This window comes from Symsagittifera roscoffensis, chromosome 4, assembly GCF_963678635.1.
Source record: "Symsagittifera roscoffensis chromosome 4, txSymRosc1.1, whole genome shotgun sequence".
Classification (NCBI taxonomy): domain Eukaryota; kingdom Metazoa; phylum Xenacoelomorpha; order Acoela; family Convolutidae; genus Symsagittifera; species Symsagittifera roscoffensis.
This window is the reverse complement of record NC_087065.1, coordinates 48,011,621-48,033,577: the sequence shown is the minus strand read 5'-3', so window position 1 is coordinate 48,033,577 and position 21,957 is coordinate 48,011,621. Positions and strand designations below refer to the sequence as shown.

The following is a 21,957-nucleotide window of genomic DNA, read 5'->3' as shown; positions in this document are numbered from 1 at the left end:
TTGATAAATTAATTACTATTTTCTTAGAATGAGCGTAGGTACAATTATGATAGACAAGAGGACCGATCGTTTAGCAGACCACCGTTTAATCAACAAGTGAAAAATAGGTCTTTTAGTAGATCAACATAATGAAATGATGCATGATTCATGGGCAGACTCAAAAAGACACCCCAGAAGTGGGGGGGGGGGGGGGGGGAAGCCGCGCCACAGAAAGAACCGAGCCGCATTCGCTAAATCTGCATTCTACAAAGTTAAGTTATGTGCCAACCGTTAAATGGTCTTATAATGCTTTCTTCAATTGTATTACTATATAGACAGCCTATCAGAGCAATTTACCACGGTAGGATGGCCGAGCGGTCTAAGGCGCTGCGTTAAGGCCGCAGTATCTTCGGATGCGTGGGTTCGAATCCCACTCCTATCAGATTTTTCTTTCCTTTTTCTTTTCGTTTTAACCTTCAACTTCAAAGGGACCCTTAAGTTCCAAAATAAAAAATCAGTCGGTACTATCGCATAAGTTCCAAAATTTATCTTCTTGAATTCAGATTGATTGAAATTTGAGCCAACGAATTTATGGATTGATTGTTTACTGTTCAACCAGCATAAACTCAAGCTGCATAATAGTGACCGCCGCAGCCGCGCAATTTTTGCGAAAACTTCAAAAAACGCAAGTAAACAAATGCGAACCATGTTTTCAAAAATTTTGAAGCCGACTATCATACTAGTGCCAATGACTTTTATTAAAGATATCATTAATCATAAAGACATCCTAAAAATCATGGTTGATTCTCAAAAAATATTTGAGATGCCAGATGTAACGGCAATAATTTTTTGCGTTTATCACCGAACAGGTGTTCCGCCAAGCTGAACAATCGTTCAAGAATGACTTTTCCCACAAAGCGACAGAGATCTGGTCAATTTTCGCACAGAGAAACGCACGTCTTGGGTGAATTCCCATAGGTTCCAATATTCATTGGTTTCAAAATAAAAAATCAGTCGCATAAGTTCCAAAATTTATCTTCTTGAATTCTGATTGGTTGAAATTTGAGCCAACAAATTTATGGATCGATTGTTTACTGTTCAACCAGCATAAACTCAAGCTGCAAAATAGTGACCGCCGCAGCCGCGCAATTTTTGCGAAAACTTCAAAAAACGCAAGTAAACAAATGCGAACCATGTTTTCAAAAATTTTGAAGCCGACTATCATACTAGTGCCAATGACTTTTATTAAAGATATCATTAATCATAAAGACATCCTAAAAATCATGGTTGATTCTCAAAAAATATTTGAGATGCCAGATGTAACGGCAATAATTTTTTGCGTTTATCACCGAACAGGTGTTCCGCCAAGCTGAACAATCGTTCAAGAATGACTTTTCCCACAAAGCGACAGAGATCTGGTCAATTTTCGCACAGAGAAACGCACGTCTTGGGTGAATTCCCATAGGTTCCAATATTCATTGGTTTCAAAATAAAAAATCAGTCGCATAAGTTCCAAAATTTATCTTCTTGAATTCTGATTGGTTGAAATTTGAGCCAACAAATTTATGGATCGATTGTTTACTGTTCAACCAGCATAAACTCAAGCTGCAAAATAGTGACCGCCGCAGCCGCGCCAGCGTGTTGCGAGCTTGCCACCAAAGGGTAGGACCCTATACGAAATTTAGAGCCGGTTATCGCCGCGAAGCGGCAACGCGCGCGTAGCGCGCCCACCGGCGACCTTAAGCCGAGACTCGGCTAATTTAGTCTTTTGACCAGTTGAAAAGATTTGGAACTTATGCGACTGCTTCTTTATTTTGGAACCTATGGGACTGATTTTTTATTTTGGAACCTATGAATACGCACCCACGTCTTGCAGTCAAGCTAATTTTAATTTCTTCAAAAACTTCTATTAGTATGACTGCTAGACGTTCGCTTCTCTGTAGAAAACCTGACCATCGCCAGCAAAAAGAAAAAACTTAGCCATTTGCCTGACCATATTTAGACAAAAATTCCGAACAGGTGTTCCGCCAAGCTGAACAATCGTTCAAGAATGACTTTTCCCACAAAGCGACAGAGATCTGGTCAATTTTCGCACAGAGAAACGCACGTCTTGGGTGAATTCCCATAGGTTCCAATATTCATTGGTTTCAAAATAAAAAATCAGTCGCATAAGTTCCAAAATTTATCTTCTTGAATTCTGATTGGTTGAAATTTGAGCCAACAAATTTATGGATCGATTGTTTACTGTTCAACCAGCATAAACTCAAGCTGCAAAATAGTGACCGCCGCAGCCGCGCAATTTTTGCGAAAACTTCAAAAAACGCAAGTAAACAAATGCGAACCATGTTTTCAAAAATTTTGAAGCCGACTATCATACTAGTGCCAATGACTTTTATTAAAGATATCATTAATCATAAAGACATCCTAAAAATCATGGTTGATTCTCAAAAAATATTTGAGATGCCAGATGTAACGGCAATAATTTTTTGCGTTTATCACCGAACAGGTGTTCCGCCAAGCTGAACAATCGTTCAAGAATGACTTTTCCCACAAAGCGACAGAGATCTGGTCAATTTTCGCACAGAGAAACGCACGTCTTGGGTGAATTCCCATAGGTTCCAATATTCATTGGTTTCAAAATAAAAAATCAGTCGCATAAGTTCCAAAATTTATCTTCTTGAATTCTGATTGGTTGAAATTTGAGCCAACAAATTTATGGATCGATTGTTTACTGTTCAACCAGCATAAACTCAAGCTGCAAAATAGTGACCGCCGCAGCCGCGCCAGCGTGTTGCGAGCTTGCCACCAAAGGGTAGGACCCTATACGAAATTTAGAGCCGGTTATCGCCGCGAAGCGGCAACGCGCGCGTAGCGCGCCCACCGGCGACCTTAAGCCGAGACTCGGCTAATTTAGTCTTTTGACCAGTTGAAAAGATTTGGAACTTATGCGACTGCTTCTTTATTTTGGAACCTATGGGACTGATTTTTTATTTTGGAACCTATGAATACGCACCCACGTCTTGCAGTCAAGCTAATTTTAATTTCTTCAAAAACTTCTATTAGTATGACTGCTAGACGTTCGCTTCTCTGTAGAAAACCTGACCATCGCCAGCAAAAAGAAAAAACTTAGCCATTTGCCTGACCATATTTAGACAAAAATTCAACTTTCGAACTTCAAAGACAAAAATATGGCCAAAAGGTTGATTGAGTTTCAAGTTTTTTGGGCAGACCGAATCGGTTCGCGAAAAGTATAGGTTTTCCTAAGCAAGCTTTTAAAGCTACGAAACTTTGAAATAGTTCAATTTAGTTCATAGACTGAATCAGTTCGTGAAACAATTAAGTTCTTCTATGCAAGTTTTTTCAGCTAGAAAATTTGAAATAATTCAAGTTATCTATAAAACGAATCAGTTTGCGAAAAGCTTAAAGTTTTCTAAGCAAGCTATTCAAGCTATGAAAATTAAAAATTTTCAAGTTATTTCGTGGACTGAATCGGTACGCGAAAAATTTTACACAAGCTTCATGAGCAAGCTTTTCTAAGCAAGCTTCAAGCTATAAAAGTTTGAATGATAAAGCTAAGAAACTTTGAAATATTTATATTTATTTCATGGACCGAATCGGTTTTCGAAAAACATTTTCTCAGCACGGAGGTTGCTGTTTTCAGTTAATTCGTTTCAGACTGAAATGAATCTGTAAACGCAAAATTTTGGACAACAATTAGCAAGTACTGTCCGTCCTTGAAATTGGACCGAGTTCATTTTTCTCTGATGGTTGCTTTGAATGATTCTTAAACGTTGTGCTCGACAGAAAAGTTAAAACGTTGCATCCATAGCGCATTAAGACTTTCATTTAATATATAAGGTTGAAATATTTATATTTATTTCATGGACCGAATCGGTTTTCGAAAAAAATTTTCTCGACATGGAGGTTGCTGTTTTCAGTTAATTCGCTTCAGACTGAAATGAATATGTAAACGCAAAATTTTGGACAAAAATAGGCAGGTACTGCCCAGCCTTGAAATTGGATCGAGTTCATTTTTCTCTGATGGTTGCTTTGAATGATTCTTAAACGTTGTGCTCGATAGAAAAGTTAAAACGTTGCGTCCACAGCGCATTAAGACTTTCATTTAATATATAAGATCGTCTGCATAAGGTTTTTTCGTATAATTTGTCCTATATCAAATAATGTGTACAAAACACTGATAGGGGGAACATTTATCAAGATCCTATTTATCTTCTCCCAACCTTGCAAAGAGTGAGACTGTATCTCAGTTCGTGAAACAATTAAGTTCTTCTATGCAAGTTTTTTCAGCTAGAAAATTTGAAATAATTCAAGTTATCTATAAAACGAATCAGTTTGCGAAAAGCTTAAAGTTTTCTAAGCAAGCTATTCAAGCTATGAAAATTAAAAATTTTCAAGTTATTTCGTGGACTGAATCGGTACGCGAAAAATTTTACACAAGCTTCATGAGCAAGCTTTTCTAAGCAAGCTTCAAGCTATAAAAGTTTGAATGATAAAGCTAAACAACTTTGAAATATTTATATTTATTTCATGGACCGAATCGGTTTTCGAAAAACATTTTCTCAGCACGGAGGTTGCTGTTTTCAGTTAATTCGTTTCAGACTGAAATGAATCTGTAAACGCAAAATTTTGGACAACAATTAGCAAGTACTGTCCGTCCTTGAAATTGGACCGAGTTCATTTTTCTCTGATGGTTGCTTTGAATGATTCTTAAACGTTGTGCTCGACAGAAAAGTTAAAACGTTGCATCCATAGCGCATTAAGACTTTCATTTAATATATAAGGTTGAAATATTTATATTTATTTCATGGACCGAATCGGTTTTCGAAAAAAATTTTCTCGACATGGAGGTTGCTGTTTTCAGTTAATTCGCTTCAGACTGAAATGAATATGTAAACGCAAAATTTTGGACAAAAATAGGCAGGTACTGCCCAGCCTTGAAATTGGATCGAGTTCATTTTTCTCTGATGGTTGCTTTGAATGATTCTTAAACGTTGTGCTCGATAGAAAAGTTAAAACGTTGCGTCCACAGCGCATTAAGACTTTCATTTAATATATAAGATCGTCTGCATAAGGTTTTTTCGTATAATTTGTCCTATATCAAATAATGTGTACAAAACACTGATAGGGGGAACATTTATCAAGATCCTATTTATCTTCTCCCAACCTTGCAAAGAGTGAGACTGTATCTCAAAACCATCGTCACTCTTCAGTTTGAAGAGGAGTCTAGGAGCTCCTCTGTTAACTTTGCGTCTCAGTTGTCTCTGTCTCCTCATAAACTCATCCGTAGAGACTGTGTCACTATTTTTGTTCACGAATTGCATGTATCGGTTCAGCAACGCACTCTCATTGTCCTTCCTTCTGCGAGATGAAAAGTCGTAAAAACCTTAAGTTACAAATGGATCAACAAAATCTACGACACATTGATCGTCATACAATACTTGGTTAATGAATCTTAATATATCTTGCAAATTATCGGAACTTATAACTTCGAAAATAACTTGAATTGTAAAGTATACTCTAAACTTTGTAAGACCAAAAATAGACGTTTATAATTTATTTTTACAAAAACGCAAACGTTTAAAAAAAACATAGCATTATAAACTTACTGCAGGCTGACTTGGGGAATATTTTGCCGAAGCGTTCTGCCAATCTGCTGCACACAGCATAATGTTCACTCAATCCAATTTTTGAAATATTTGCTCCACATATATGACAAAAAGACTCTTCTTCATCTTTTCTGCGATTTGATTCCAAGCAGGTGGCGTTCTGCTGCATGAAGTTTTGTATTGAGTGATTTCTGAGGTAGATTTTAAAACATTTCGGATCAAACTCCTCAGCCTTCAGGCCTTTTGAAGGGCTGTTGCCAATAAAGGTAGTGTTGTTGAGATCAACTTCGGATTCTAATCCAGATGAAAACTCTGGACACATGCGCGAATTGGAGTGAACATTAAAATATGTTAACATATCTTGATTAATCGGGTGAAAAGTGTATGAGCTCGATCTTTTTCTCTGCTTTATTTTCAGCCGTTCAGGTATTTTCGAGTTGAGAGGATCTGACGAAGAGGAAAGCTTCCTGGCTTTTTCTGTGAAATGTTTAGCACTGTCTGATGACGAAAGAACTGAAGACTCTGTCACAGAGAGGCGATACAATGTCCGACTAGTGGGCTCTTTGGTGCTCCAGAAAAGCCTAATCAAATGTTCTTTTTCAGAAAAGTCTCATTGAATAAATTATTCATACAAATTTACGAATTGCAGCCAGTTGGCAAACAGTCATTCAGGATAAAAATCATAGAAAAACCTTGCGACGGCTAGATCGCGCTGACATGAACAAAAAAAATTACCGGAATAAAATTTCAGGAACATTCTTTTTACATCATTACAAACTGATGAGCATAACCCAAACATATGAAAAAAAGTTAATGGACGCAAATAAACAGAAAAAAAAACACAAAGAAAAAGGACAAAATAGATGCCTTTGAATTTCTAGAACAATATGTTTGGCACTTTTTGAGAATTTAACAAAATTTAATTTCATTTTCGGAACTAGAAGTCGACCATGTTTTTAGAAACCTTTACTTTTTTGCTGTTCGATAGTGGAGTTTGCCTTTCTTTAACAAAAGAAATGAACTTAACTTTCAAAAAAAACCAAAACCGCGAAAAGTAAATTTGAACCTGAACAAATTTTAGGACTTACGACTTTTCGTGAAACAAAAACACAAAAAAAAAGATAATCGCGACCTATATAGGAGTCTGAACCACGTTCATCGATTCTTAAATAAAACTTCACCGGCATGCTTAATTGGAGACGAACAATTTCAAGGTCTTTTTAATAATTCCGCCCAAAGTTTAAATTCTTGAACTGAAACTATAGTTCTTTAAATTGAATGGCTAAAATAGCTACTCAGATTTAAGCGGCAGTTTGATATATTCTGTTTACAACTTTTAGCGGACAAATATATTAGTTATATATAGATTTTCTGTCAAATAATCGAAGAAATAGTTTGAAGAGGAAAAATCATTACAAAAAAGTTAGCCCAATTATGGTTTTTAAATCGCAAAATAAGCTGAAGCGAGCAATTTTCTCGATATAAACAATAAAGTAATTACAATCAAAAAAAGTTTCAAATTCAACATATTTTGCGAGATTTTCGAGATGATTAATTTAAACAAATTTTTTTCCGTCTTAGTTCATGCAAAATACAAGCCGGACCTGTCTATCAAAGAACCTTTTCTTCCGACCAGTCTATCATATTAGTACCAGTACCAATCCAACTGGTCCAACTTCGTAAATAATCATTTCCGGGCATCATTTAGGGGTATACTATAACCGATAAAACATAAAACAATCAAATCGATATGCACCAGTCGGTCGGTTGACAGAGTGGCCTCAAGAAAGTAACAGGGTCCCTAATGCGGACGAAGTTAACATCTTCGCCCCGAAGCAATTGTGGGGTAGGGGGAGGCTGTCAACTTGGTTCTACGTTGGATTTTTCAGCCACTCAGAATCGAGCAGTTTACATGCAGCAGCGCTTAGCAAAACTTATTCAATTAATGCTGGGGTAGAGGATCTTAACTTGGTTTATCTGAGCGCAGGATGTTAAATTGACCCGTTACCTCAAATAGTGCTTCAAAATTGGTGCTAGGTAAATAAGACAAAACATTTAGATGACATGACATTATAACGACAAATGAGAATTAAAACATGTAAATCGAACTGTTCGAGTTTCAGCGAAAAAAATTCTGGAAAAAAGGAGAATTAAACTGTAGCGTCGTTTTAATTTCCCATCATGTGGTTACTGGTTGTCATCTTAGCAGCTGCCGTCTAATTGACCGGACTTTTTCAAAATTGTTCAATTTATTGTCTCGGTGATGACAATCAAAGCATTAAATAAGAGCGTACAAGACCTAGGTTATCTATTTTGAAGAAAAGTCTTTGAAACGATCGAACAGCGTCGCTTGATAAATTAATTACTATTTTCTTAGAATGAGCGTAGGTACAATTATGATAGACAAGAGGACCGATCGTTTAGCAGACCACCGTTTAATCAACAAGTGAAAAATAGGTCTTTTAGTAGATCAACATAATGAAATGATGCATGATTCATGGGCAGACTCAAAAAGACACCCCAGAAGTGGGGGGGGGGGGAAGCCGCGCCACAGAAAGAACCGAGCCGCATTCGCTAAATCTGCATTCTACAAAGTTAAGTTATGTGCCAACCGTTAAATGGTCTTATAATGCTTTCTTCAATTGTATTACTATATAGACAGCCTATCAGAGCAATTTACCACGGTAGGATGGCCGAGCGGTCTAAGGCGCTGCGTTAAGGCCGCAGTATCTTCGGATGCGTGGGTTCGAATCCCACTCCTATCAGATTTTTCTTTCCTTTTTCTTTTCGTTTTAACCTTCAACTTCAAAGGGACCCTTAAGTTCCAAAATAAAAAATCAGTCGGTACTATCGCATAAGTTCCAAAATTTATCTTCTTGAATTCAGATTGATTGAAATTTGAGCCAACGAATTTATGGATTGATTGTTTACTGTTCAACCAGCATAAACTCAAGCTGCATAATAGTGACCGCCGCAGCCGCGCAATTTTTGCGAAAACTTCAAAAAACGCAAGTAAACAAATGCGAACCATGTTTTCAAAAATTTTGAAGCCGACTATCATACTAGTGCCAATGACTTTTATTAAAGATATCATTAATCATAAAGACATCCTAAAAATCATGGTTGATTCTCAAAAAATATTTGAGATGCCAGATGTAACGGCAATAATTTTTTGCGTTTATCACCGAACAGGTGTTCCGCCAAGCTGAACAATCGTTCAAGAATGACTTTTCCCACAAAGCGACAGAGATCTGGTCAATTTTCGCACAGAGAAACGCACGTCTTGGGTGAATTCCCATAGGTTCCAATATTCATTGGTTTCAAAATAAAAAATCAGTCGCATAAGTTCCAAAATTTATCTTCTTGAATTCTGATTGGTTGAAATTTGAGCCAACAAATTTATGGATCGATTGTTTACTGTTCAACCAGCATAAACTCAAGCTGCAAAATAGTGACCGCCGCAGCCGCGCCAGCGTGTTGCGAGCTTGCCACCAAAGGGTAGGACCCTATACGAAATTTAGAGCCGGTTATCGCCGCGAAAGGGCAACGCGCGCGTAGCGCGCCCACCGGCGACCTTAAGCCGAGACTCGGCTAATTTAGTCTTTTGACCAGTTGAAAAGATTTGGAACTTATGCGACTGCTTCTTTATTTTGGAACCTATGGGACTGATTTTTTATTTTGGAACCTATGAATACGCACCCACGTCTTGCAGTCAAGCTAATTTTAATTTCTTCAAAAACTTCTATTAGTATGACTGCTAGACGTTCGCTTCTCTGTAGAAAACCTGACCATAGCCAGCAAAAAGAAAAAACTTAGCCATTTGCCTGACCATATTTTGACAAAAATTTAACTTTCGAACTTCAAAGACAAAAATATGGCCAAAAGGTTGATTGAGTTTCAATTTTTGATTGACACTTTTTAGATACAATGATCCCTATTTGAGAAAACTAGATCAATAGGTACAATTTTAATTCGGTGGAAAAACTAAAATCTACTTTCGTAACTAGACGTCTATCACGTATTCTGTGACCTATTGTTGTTCGATAGTGGAGACTTTTTTTACTTAAAAAAGAAATGGAGTTAACTTGAAAAATCACAAGTCAAAGAGCGAAAAAACACACCTGAGCGAACAAATTTTAAGACTTATCCTTGGAATTTTTTTTTTTTTTAAATCAGTACAATCTTGTCTCCTAATAACCGCTCTAACAGGTTTTTCTTTCAAAAGACTGATGGTAATTTTTTTTAGGTTGGAGTTACAAAAAAATGTCTTGACCTGGATTAAAAACTACTAAAATTTAAAAAAAAAACGTGCTTATTTCGAAACATTATGTTCGCAAGCCTAAGATTTGCCAAACAATTTTAATCATTTATTGACTTCTTCCTCGAATGAATCTATTTTCGTAACCATGCTATTTGGTCATGCTGACTTTTGCACCTGCAATGGTGACAACAGAAGCTAACCAATGGCTAACTGGATTTGCTCGCGATAAAGTTATGGCGGTTTAGACTGATTGTTTCCCCCTTTATGCACAAGTTGCTGTCTGTCGCTCATGACAAAGTTTAAAGACATATTGATATCAGTAAGTGAAAACATAGCCAACTGACAATTGGAAAAAGTAATAAAAGCAAGAAAACAAAAAAAACTACTTGTGGTTTCAAAGTCTTCAACTTTTGAATTTTTGCAGTCAAGCTAATTTTAATTTCTTCAAAAACTTCTATTAGTATGACTGCTAGACGTTCGCTTCTCTGTAGAAAACCTGACCATAGCCAGCAAAAAGAAAAAACTTAGCCATTTGCCTGACCATATTTTGACAAAAATTTAACTTTCGAACTTCAAAGACAAAAATATGGCCAAAAGGTTGATTGAGTTTCAATTTTTTGAAGTCTTGCAGTCAAGCTAATTTTAATTTCTTCAAAAACTTCTATTAGTATGACTGCTAGACGTTCGCTTCTCTGTAGAAAACCTGACCATAGCCAGCAAAAAGAAAAAACTTAGCCATTTGCCTGACCATATTTTGACAAAAATTTAACTTTCGAACTTCAAAGACAAAAATATGGCCAAAAGGTTGATTGAGTTTCAATTTTTGATTGACACTTTTTAGATACAATGATCCCTATTTGAGAAAACTAGATCAATAGGTACAATTTTAATTCGGTGGAAAAACTAAAATCTACTTTCGTAACTAGACGTCTATCACGTATTCTGTGACCTATTGTTGTTCGATAGTGGAGACTTTTTTTACTTAAAAAAGAAATGGAGTTAACTTGAAAAATCACAAGTCAAAGAGCGAAAAACCACACCTGAGCGAACAAATTTTAAGACTTATCCTTGGAATTTTTTTTTTAAAAATCAGTACAATCTTGTCTCCTAATAACCGCTCTAACAGGTTTTTCTTTCAAAAGACTAATGGTAATTTTTTTTAGGTTGGAGTTACAAAAAAAGGTCTTGACCTGGATTAAAAACTACTAAAATTAAAAAAAAAAACGTGCTTATTTCGAAACATTATGTTCGCAAGCCTAAGATTTGCCAAACAATTTTAATCATTTATTGACTTCTTCCTCGAATGAATCTATTTTCGTAACCATGCTATTTGGTCATGCTGACTTTTGCACCTGCAATGGTGACAACAGAAGCTAACCAATGGCTAACTGGATTTGCTCGCGATAAAGTTATGGCGGTTTAGACTGATTGTTTCCCCCTTTATGCACAAGTTGCTGTCTGTCGCTCATGACAAAGTTTAAAGACATATTGATATCAGTAAGTGAAAACATAGCCAACTGACAATTGGAAAAAGTAATAAAAGCAAGAAAACAAAAAAAACTACTTGTGGTTTCAAAGTCTTCAACTTTTGAATTTTGAAGAAAAAATTAGATGGCCTTGGAGCTCATTGAAATTGTAGAACAATTTATGTCGGACACTTTTTTGTTAAAATTAACCCAATTTGAGAAAACTAAACCAACAGATTTAACTTTATTTTGCTGGGAAATCTGATAATTCTATTCCATTTTCGAATTTAGAAGCCGATCATGTTTTTCGTGACTTTTACTATTTTGCTGTTCGATACTGGAATTTGCCTTCCTTTTAACAACAGTAATCCACTGAACTTAAAAAAAATAACAAGTCAAACCGCGAATATTCAAAATTGAGCGTGAACAAACTTTAAGACTTTCCTGAAAAAAAGCAAACAAAAAATCAGCAAGACCTATAAAAGAGTACTCACTACGTTCATTACTCGTAGTTCATTATTCAATTAATGCTGGGGCAGAGGATCTTAACTTGGTTTATCTGAGCGCAGGATGTTAAATTGACCCGTTACCTCAAATAGTGCTTCAAAATTGGTGCTAGGTAAATAAGACAAGACATTTAGATGACATGACATTATAACGACAAATGAGAATTAAAACATGTAAATCGAACTGTTCGAGTTTCAGCGAAAAAAATTCTGGAAAAAAGGAGAATTAAACTGTAGCGTCGTTTTAATTTCCCATCATGTGGTTACTGGTTGTCATCTTAGCAGCTGCCGTCTAATTGACCGGACTTTTTCAAAATTGTTCAATTTATTGTCTCGGTGATGACAATCAAAGCATTAAATAAGAGCGTACAAGACCTAGGTTATCTATTTTGAAGAAAAGTCTTTGAAACGATCGAACAGCGTCGCTTGATAAATTAATTACTATTTTCTTAGAATGAGCGTAGGTACAATTATGATAGACAAGAGGACCGATCGTTTAGCAGACCACCGTTTAATCAACAAGTGAAAAATAGGTCTTTTAGTAGATCAACATAATGAAATGATGCATGATTCATGGGCAGACTCAAAAAGACACCCCAGAAGTGGGGGGGGGGGGGGGAAGCCGCGCCACAGAAAGAAGCGAGCCGCATTCGCTAAATCTGCATTCTACAAAGTTAAGTTATGTGCCAACCGTTAAATGGTCTTATAATGCTTTCTTCAATTGTATTACTATATAGACAGCCTATCAGAGCAATTTACCACGGTAGGATGGCCGAGCGGTCTAAGGCGCTGCGTTAAGGCCGCAGTATCTTCGGATGCGTGGGTTCGAATCCCACTCCTATCAGATTTTTCTTTCCTTTTTCTTTTCGTTTTAACCTTCAACTTCAAAGGGACCCTTAAGTTCCAAAATAAAAAATCAGTCGGTACTATCGCATAAGTTCCAAAATTTATCTTCTTGAATTCAGATTGATTGAAATTTGAGCCAACGAATTTATGGATTGATTGTTTACTGTTCAACCAGCATAAACTCAAGCTGCATAATAGTGACCGCCGCAGCCGCGCAATTTTTGCGAAAACTTCAAAAAACGCAAGTAAACAAATGCGAACCATGTTTTCAAAAATTTTGAAGCCGACTATCATACTAGTGCCAATGACTTTTATTAAAGATATCATTAATCATAAAGACATCCTAAAAATCATGGTTGATTCTCAAAAAATATTTGAGATGCCAGATGTAACGGCAATAATTTTTTGCGTTTATCACCGAACAGGTGTTCCGCCAAGCTGAACAATCGTTCAAGAATGACTTTTCCCACAAAGCGACAGAGATCTGGTCAATTTTCGCACAGAGAAACGCACGTCTTGGGTGAATTCCCATAGGTTCCAATATTCATTGGTTTCAAAATAAAAAATCAGTCGCATAAGTTCCAAAATTTATCTTCTTGAATTCTGATTGGTTGAAATTTGAGCCAACAAATTTATGGATCGATTGTTTACTGTTCAACCAGCATAAACTCAAGCTGCAAAATAGTGACCGCCGCAGCCGCGCCAGCGTGTTGCGAGCTTGCCACCAAAGGGTAGGACCCTATACGAAATTTAGAGCCGGTTATCGCCGCGAAAGGGCAACGCGCGCGTAGCGCGCCCACCGGCGACCTTAAGCCGAGACTCGGCTAATTTAGTCTTTTGACCAGTTGAAAAGATTTGGAACTTATGCGACTGCTTCTTTATTTTGGAACCTATGGGACTGATTTTTTATTTTGGAACCTATGAATACGCACCCACGTCTTGCAGTCAAGCTAATTTTAATTTCTTCAAAAACTTCTATTAGTATGACTGCTAGACGTTCGCTTCTCTGTAGAAAACCTGACCATAGCCAGCAAAAAGAAAAAACTTAGCCATTTGCCTGACCATATTTTGACAAAAATTTAACTTTCGAACTTCAAAGACAAAAATATGGCCAAAAGGTTGATTGAGTTTCAATTTTTGATTGACACTTTTTAGATACAATGATCCCTATTTGAGAAAACTAGATCAATAGGTACAATTTTAATTCGGTGGAAAAACTAAAATCTACTTTCGTAACTAGACGTCTATCACGTATTCTGTGACCTATTGTTGTTCGATAGTGGAGACTTTTTTTACTTAAAAAAGAAATGGAGTTAACTTGAAAAATCACAAGTCAAAGAGCGAAAAACCACACCTGAGCGAACAAATTTCAAGACTTATCCTTGGAATTTTTTTTTTTAAATCAGTACAATCTTGTCTCCTAATAACCGCTCTAACAGGTTTTTCTTTCAAAAGACTGATGGTAATTTTTTTTAGGTTGGAGTTACAAAAAAAGGTCTTGACCTGGATTAAAAACTACTAAAATTAAAAAAAAAAACGTGCTTATTTCGAAACATTATGTTCGCAAGCCTAAGATTTGCCAAACAATTTTAATCATTTATTGACTTCTTCCTCGAATGAATCTATTTTCGTAACCATGCTATTTGGTCATGCTGACTTTTGCACCTGCAATGGTGACAACAGAAGCTAACCTATGGCTAACTGGATTTGCTCGCGATAAAGTTATGGCGGTTTAGACTGATTGTTTCCCCCTTTATGCACAAGTTGCTGTCTGTCTCCGTCGCTCATGACAAAGTTTAAAGACATATTGATATCAGTAAGTGAAAACATAGCCAACTGACAATTGGAAAAGGTAATATAAGCAAGAAAACAAAAAAAACTACTTGTGGTTTCAAAGTCTTCAACTTTTGAATTTTGAAGAAAAAATTAGATGGCCTTGGAGCTCATTGAAATTGTAGAACAATTTATGTCGGACACTTTTTTGTTAAAATTAACCCAATTTGAGAAAACTAAACCAACAGATTTAACTTTATTTCGCTGGGAAATCTGATAATTCTATTCCATTTTCGAATTTAGAAGCCGATCATGTTTTTCGTGACTTTTACTATTTTGCTGTTCGATACTGGAATTTGCCTTCCTTTTAACAACAGTAATCCACTGAACTTAAAAAAAATAACAAGTCAAACCGCGAATATTCAAAATTGAGCGTGAACAAACTTTAAGACTTTCCTGAAAAAAAGCTAAACAAAAAATCAGCAAGACCTATAAAAGAGTACTCACTACGTTCATTACTCGTAATTATTAGCAAGAGATAACTGACACGAAGGAACTCGAACAAGGTATTTTAGATATTACTAACAACGACCCTTATCTTTACTACTTATTCATGTCACTTCGGCACTTCATCAAAAATTGGTGCTATATATGTTCTTTATTCGCTCACTGGATTTAAATCCCCCAAAGCCACCGCAAAACATCCAGCTTAATTCGCACCGTTTATTTTAATCCCCCAATTACTATAACAGTGCTGGCTGCTAATTATTGCTCTGTACGAATTTACGCTTGCGGCGAAGGATTGCCTCATACCGTCTATCATAGGATCTAAATCTTGCGCTGTAATCACAGTACGAACAACTATGAGTAGAAGTGAGGGGTAACTAAAAAATCAAACGCGACAAAAGGTTCGACACATCACCTTAAATCTAAGCACATACAACAATTAACTTGGCCAATAGACACCGGTCGGTATGCTTTCACAGAGCGAGACCAGTTATATGGAAAAGGGTTTTTTGACTTAACCCCATATTTCGAAAAACCAAAATTTCATAGTCGCCATTCGAAGTTTCATTGAATTATGACAACGAAAATAAAAATTCAAATGTTGGAAAAGGGGTGGAAAAAGACCCAATAATTTTTGCCATGGGAAGTAAACTAGCACGCAACGAGCATACTTTCTTTGTCTCCCACCGGTCAACAAGTAAACAATGTTCGGTTTCGGAGAAATGAACTCTCACTTTATAAAGAAGTCACTTACCACTTTTTGGTTCAAAATAAGAACTTGATTGGATATCGCACGATGTCACGCGATATCGCGCGATGTCATATCACGAGATCAGATCTCAACAGGCGGTTAACTTTCCATATATATAGAAGTTGATTTACTACTCTTTTATCGCTCTCTAATTAAACTGCTGATTATACCTAGTTTTGCTGCCAACCTGTGAAAAACAATTTGCAATCGGTCGAATTTCGAATCAAAGACTAATACACTAATTGTCTGTTTTTCAAACGCATAAAGTCAAAACAACTTAAGCAGAAAAATACTGACGACCACGGTGGGTCAACTTCTTGTGAGCTTGTCAACAACAGGTAAGACATGATGCGAAAATTGGAGAAGATTATTGTCAACCACGGGCGAACTTAAACCGAGAGCCGACATTGCATTCTTTGAGTCATTAAACAGTTCATATTCATATGTATGCTAGTTGACCGGAAGGCGAGTCTGTTCATTCACCCGTTGCTACACAACTGCGCCGCTCGGTAGTTTCCATGTTTGATAAGGGTATCATAAAAGTACTATTTAAATAAAAAATACATGAATCGGATTTTTTTGATTTATATCAATTTTTTTATTTTTAAATCCGATTTTTTCAAAAACTGCCGAGTACCGTAGAAAAATCAAAAAAAGTAGAAAAGTCGTTGAAACGAAAAGTATTATGGAAACAGTTGATCAACTTTCAATTTTGGTTTAGAACCTTTAGAACCAAATTTGGTAGGTAAAAGTTAGCGTATAATTGGAGGGAGAAACACGACACAAACTCAGAAAATTTTGATTTGAATCGAAAATCTTTGATTTGAATCGAACAAAACGTCTGATTAAAATCAAGATCGGATTTAAATCAATGATTTAAATCAATTGATTAAAATCACGCAACACTACGTTTACCGTAATTAGCCTGCCTCATTCATTAGCGCTAAATAATGCTTTCGCCGAAACAATAAAATGAAAAACGTAACAAAGAAGGGAAGCTGCGCTTCGCAAACACTTGTGAAAACACGACCGAAAAGCAGCTCTATCAAATGAAATAAGCAAAAGTAGAAATAGGCCTCGAATTAGCAAAAACTCGGCTACCTGTCGGATTCGAATCTGCGTCATAGCCCATTTGAGTCTCACGCACTAACCACGGATGCATAAAATCCCCAAAACCTAGCCTACAATGACGCAGGTACATATGCTATTAAATTACCAATTCCATGCAGCAAAAGTAGCACCAAATACAAAAAGACACAATTTTGCATATAACAAATTGGAAAGCATAAAGCCAAATTATGTATAAATTATGCATTTCAAAAAAGTTGCGAGATACCTTGAGTTGGAAAATTTCTGAAATCTAGCTTTTTCACATTATACTGTTGTTTGAAATAAAAAGCTTTTTTGGTTCACTTAAATTAAAAATGCATTAGTTGTTAACTTTTTTAAAATCAAATATCAAAGCACATATTATACTGCTACCGCAGCCTATTCAAAACTGCCACCAAAAGAAGAAAGTTCGCCCTTATACACTTTGCTCAGCAAGTGTAAAGACACAGTATTTTCATTAGGGGTTCTGTCAGATTTCTGGGACTCCCTCTATCACACTTGTTTCTGAATGGTAACATTTTAATTAATTAACAATTCGAGATAGGCGTCTCATTTTCGGCACTTGGTTATTTTTTAAGATATGTCTAATATATTTGTACGGTTTTAACGTAACCAGAATAATAGATCTCCAAAAAAGCCAAATCAAAATCAACGTTTCTCCTTTGGACGTCCAACTGCAAAACTTCAGTATTATAACTTCATAATGTCTAAAGCTATAAATATTGGAAAGCCAACTGATAGGATCATCTGATCATTTTGATTGTCACACATTAGGGCCCATGACTGGTTTAACCTCAACTTTTTACAACTAGGCTCTCGATCTCAGGACTACTTTCGAAGAGCTTCGGAAAGACGTTGAAAACAACAACTGCCCACAAGTGTTCGTAACAGAGGCGATTGGGGGGGGGGGCTATCTGTCTAAATTCGACACTCTAAGAGCCCAAATAATCCCTCTTCGGTACAATTTTACGATATGTATTTTTGGCCTACTAGCCGTTAGCTTTTACAGGCGCCTTCGACTTCAAATTCGGCTTATTTTGAAAACCGCGCGCGCAAAACTAATTTGGCCTAAATCTTAAGAAAAATTCAGAACGTCATTATCGGCCTGTCTTTTTCAAAAAATGTTTTGCTAGGCAAAAAATTAGCTATTTCCACTTGTGAAACCACGCAAACAGATACCACACAAAAAACAACAATTTCAAAACTTCGGCTGAAACGATGTTCTAATTGAAGAAAACAGGTCCAGAAACACAATCAAGGGCATTAAATAAGTCATCAGAAACAGTCATCGAGAAGGAACTAGTACGACTATAGTTAGGCAAACTCTCATTGAGCCGAAAGCAAAAACGTTGTCGTTTTGAAACTTTTTAACCGTAAACAACGCAAAATTAGGTCATTAAGCCGGAACGATTGAGGCAAATAAAGCAAACTAGCAAGCCCGTCTCAATTGATCAATCGGATTGCAAAAAATTACTTCTTGTTCTGATCAAGTTATACAAGCAAGGAGAATTCCAACAATTTAAAGTTAAGAAATATCAAAAATCGGTCATAAAACTTTCAAATTCAGTTCAAATCAGTTCGAGAAAAGTTGAAGTTTTTCAAAGCACGCTATTCAAGCAATGACAATTTGAATGTTTGAAGTTAATTCATGGAGCAAATTTCAGTTTTTCGAAGTAAGCTAACTAAGCTATCAAACTTTGAGACATTTCAAGTTTTTCACGAAGCAATTCAGATAGTGAAGCTATTTTTTATTGGAACCATTTAAGCAACGCAACTTTGATGAAATATTTCAAATTGGTTCTTAGAACGAATCATTTAGCAAAAAGTTTTCTTAGAGAAAATATTCAAGCAATGAAAAACTTTTCTTGAAAGGAGTCCGATTGCAAAAAGTAGAAGTTTTTCTATTGGAGCCATTTAAGCGATGAAACTCATACATATTTCTTGTTATTCCATAGAGCAAACTGATTCGCAAGAAAAAAAATCAAGTTTTTCTATGCAGGCTTTAAAGCGAAAAACTTTGAAACACTTCAAAATATTTTATAGAGCAAATCACTCAGCAAACAATCAAGTTTTTCTAAAACACGCTGTTCAACCGACAAAACTTTGAAATATTTTAATATATTTCATAGATCAAATCGGTTTTGAAAAGTTCAAAAAAATCTAAGCAATTATTCAAGCAAGCTATGAATTTTTTGAATGGAAGCGAATGGAATGAAGAAAAGTTTTTATATTGAAGCCAATCAAGCAATAAAACAAAAACATTTCAAATAATTTCATAGAGCAAATCGATCTGCAAAACATCAAATTTTTTAAGCGCGCTGCTCAAGCTACAAAACTTTTCAAGTTATTTAATGAAGCGAATCGGATGAAGAAAAATTTAGTGTTTTTCAGAACGCTATTTCAGTGAAAAAACTTTTCCAGTGAAGAAACATTTCCAGTTGTTTTATAGACCGAATCAGTTCACAAGAAGTTTTTCCCAGCAAGCTATCCAAGCTACGATTGCGAAGCTTTAAAATATTTCAAGCCAATTCATTGGCTGAATCGGTTGACGAAAAGTTCAAGCTTTCAAGCAAGCTATTCATTCAAGCTATGAAACTTGAAAATATTCAAGTAATTTAGTAGAATAAACCGGTTCGCAAAACGCTACGTTTTTCTAAGCAAGCTATTCAGGCTAAGACACTTGGAAAAATTCCAAGTTATTTCATAAATCGCGAATCCCTTAGCGAAAAATTAATTTTTCTGAGCATGATGGTTGCTGTTTTTAGCTGATTCGTTTCAGACTGAAATAAATCCGTAAACGCAAAAGTATGGACAAAAAAGGGGAAGGTACTAACTAGAATTGACTTGAATCGAGTTCATCTTGCTTGGAGCTTCAGAATTTTTCCAACAAGAATTCTAGAATTTTCCAGACATCAAAATGATTGAAAAAACTAGAAAGTTCTTGCCTGAATGCCTTTCAAGCTTTGGTTGCTCGATGGTTGCTCTCAATGATTCGTAAATTTTCTGATCTTAACCTTCTTAAAGGTTCCGCTTGATAAAAAGCTAATATACTGCGTCCAAATACTTTCGTTTAACATATAAGATAGCCCGAAAAAATGAAATTACAAAAATCAGATTTAGTAAATTAAGACAATAAAGGAATAAACTAAAGGCAAATCTCCACTTTTCAAAAAAAAAACAAGCAAGAAAACGGCAAAAAGTAGCTCTAAATGGCCAAAAAGTGGAAGAAAGTTAAAAATATATTAAGAGGAAATTCTGTTTTGTATCGGAAAAAACCCCCGACCTTTCAGATTAAAACAACTAGCTACCAATAAATCAGATACCAAGATATAGAACAATGCAGCAAAAATAAACACAGATTCGAATCGAACTTTCTCATCACTTCAACAAAACGAATCTTAGCAAAAAATCTTGTGAATAAAAGATGAGACAAAATTAACAGTCGAAAAAAGTAGGAATAGGAAACTACAGTAAAATATTTTTCATAAAAAATGATTACATTGGTTACATTCAAAAATGTCAAATTTAAAAAAAAAACCTGAGAAATACAACCACCACAAAAAAAAAAGCTTTTACGGAGCAGCCAGTGAGCCAAAAATTACGTGGGTATTTGAACTTTAAAACCACAAGCGGTTTAAATATGAATCTCAGAAATTGAAACAAAAGTTTAAAGTACTTACTGGTATGTTCCATAACAAAGTTTCATTAATTTAGTTTCTCTTATTTTAGGGGCTCAATGTAGGTAGATTTCATTCGAATCAGGCCAGAAGCATGCTTACAACGTGATGTTTTCACACACAGAATAAAAGTTTCTAGTGATCACAAGCTTTAAGAGAAAAATTTTGTTGCATTACTTTTTTCTCTAGAATATACTGGAGCCTAACCACAGGCCACTAAAATGAAATTCTCTGGTAATTTGTAAAGCATATCTTAAAGAAACTCACCTCGTTGCTTCATATGATACTGGTATAATAGCGTTTTTTGTATCAGACAAGGACGACAGTGGATTTGCATTAAGCTTATTGCTCTTTTCACTCTTTGTTCCACAAACACTTTCCACTCTCAAAGACCCCACTTGTAATCTCACGTCTTTCAGGTTCAGTTGGGCATTAGAGAACAAACTTGATTGATTATGAGACGAATTGTTTTGTGTCGACAGTGGAACATCAGAAACTATTGCGTTGTTGTTTCGCTCATCTGCAACTGATGTAGAGTTCAATCCGGTAGTTTGAGAGGAACAATTGTGATTAAATGTTATGTTTTTGACTGAGCTAGACAACGGGTCATTATTAACGCCTTTCTTTTTCCATCTGATTTCCTCCAGATCCACATGAACACGTCTGCGCACCCTGTAACAACGAAAGAATTTGATTACTCTTTAAATTATCATTATCCATAAAAAGCCTGTCAGCATAAACGCATAAGCTTAGACGAGAATTTCAATACATCAGATTAATGGTGACGCTGAAATCGAGGGTTTCAGTAAAGCGTGCACCCTTTCTTTTCAGATAACTTATTAAAGAATGCTTACAACATAGTTCCTCAGGAAAGCTAGATCATCGATCATTTTTATTAACGAGTACGAATTAAAGACTCCAACTGAGATCATATTAACTTAACGCGATAACTGAAAATGTTCACAACTGCAAATTGACCTGAACTGACCAAGAACAGTTTTTTCTAACCTGAAGTCTTTCACTACTATTTGGTCAGCATTTGGAACATGTCTATGTTGTAGACAGTATGTCTTCCCACATGCCAAAAACACAAAGTTGGTCTGTCTCGCACACGTGAAATGGTATTGCACATTGCACTGATTAACTGCGCAGCCTATTGTTGCACCATGCTCTTTGCAGAAGTCGCATCTCATGGACTTGCCACGATGAATGGCTGCGAACACATTGCGAAGACTGGCAGATCCGGCTTCACATTCGTCCACTTCGCTCGACCAGACAGCGCAGTTCACATGTACCCATTCGTCCTGACCACAGTACATCAGTCGGCCTTCCAGCTGAAAACAGACGACAAAATTTAGAATTCGCAAAACGTATTTGCTATATTACACCGTAAAGCTTAAAAAATTGAACAATTACTTTTATCTCTTATCTTAACGCAAAGATTAAACTGAACT

The 21,957-nt window shown here is 36.0% G+C and overlaps 2 protein-coding genes and 3 non-coding genes across 5 annotated transcripts in view; 4 read left to right on the top strand and 1 right to left on the bottom strand.

Moving 5' to 3' along the window:
* Positions 1 to 339: 339 nt before the first annotated feature.
* On the top strand, positions 340 to 421 carry Trnal-aag (transfer RNA leucine (anticodon AAG)). Its single transcript has one exon. It is a non-coding gene; the product is annotated as a tRNA-Leu (tRNA).
* A 4,450-nt stretch (positions 422 to 4,871) lies between these two features.
* The window catches only part of LOC134844916 (uncharacterized), a 50,899-nt gene continuing 33,813 nt past the window's right edge, over positions 4,872 to 21,957 (bottom strand). The window contains exons 12-16 of the mRNA XM_063861742.1: positions 21,512 to 21,837; positions 20,771 to 21,175; positions 5,607 to 6,187; positions 5,165 to 5,383; positions 4,872 to 4,876 (exon numbers count right to left, since the gene is read on the bottom strand). Of these exons, the coding sequence (XP_063717812.1) occupies positions 4,872 to 4,876; positions 5,165 to 5,383; positions 5,607 to 6,187; positions 20,771 to 21,175; positions 21,512 to 21,837 (1,536 nt within the window). The remainder of the gene's footprint in view (positions 4,877 to 5,164; positions 5,384 to 5,606; positions 6,188 to 20,770; positions 21,176 to 21,511; positions 21,838 to 21,957) is intronic.
* Trnal-aag (transfer RNA leucine (anticodon AAG)) lies at positions 8,290 to 8,371 on the top strand. Its single transcript has one exon. It is a non-coding gene; the product is annotated as a tRNA-Leu (tRNA).
* On the top strand, positions 12,602 to 12,683 carry Trnal-aag (transfer RNA leucine (anticodon AAG)). The gene has a single exon. It is a non-coding gene; the product is annotated as a tRNA-Leu (tRNA).
* LOC134843703 (serine/threonine-protein kinase N2-like) overlaps positions 21,343 to 21,957 on the top strand; it is a 234,593-nt gene continuing 233,978 nt past the window's right edge. Inside the window, exon 1 of the mRNA XM_063859940.1 lies at positions 21,343 to 21,347. The gene's annotated coding sequence lies outside the window, so the exon portion shown is untranslated. The remainder of the gene's footprint in view (positions 21,348 to 21,957) is intronic.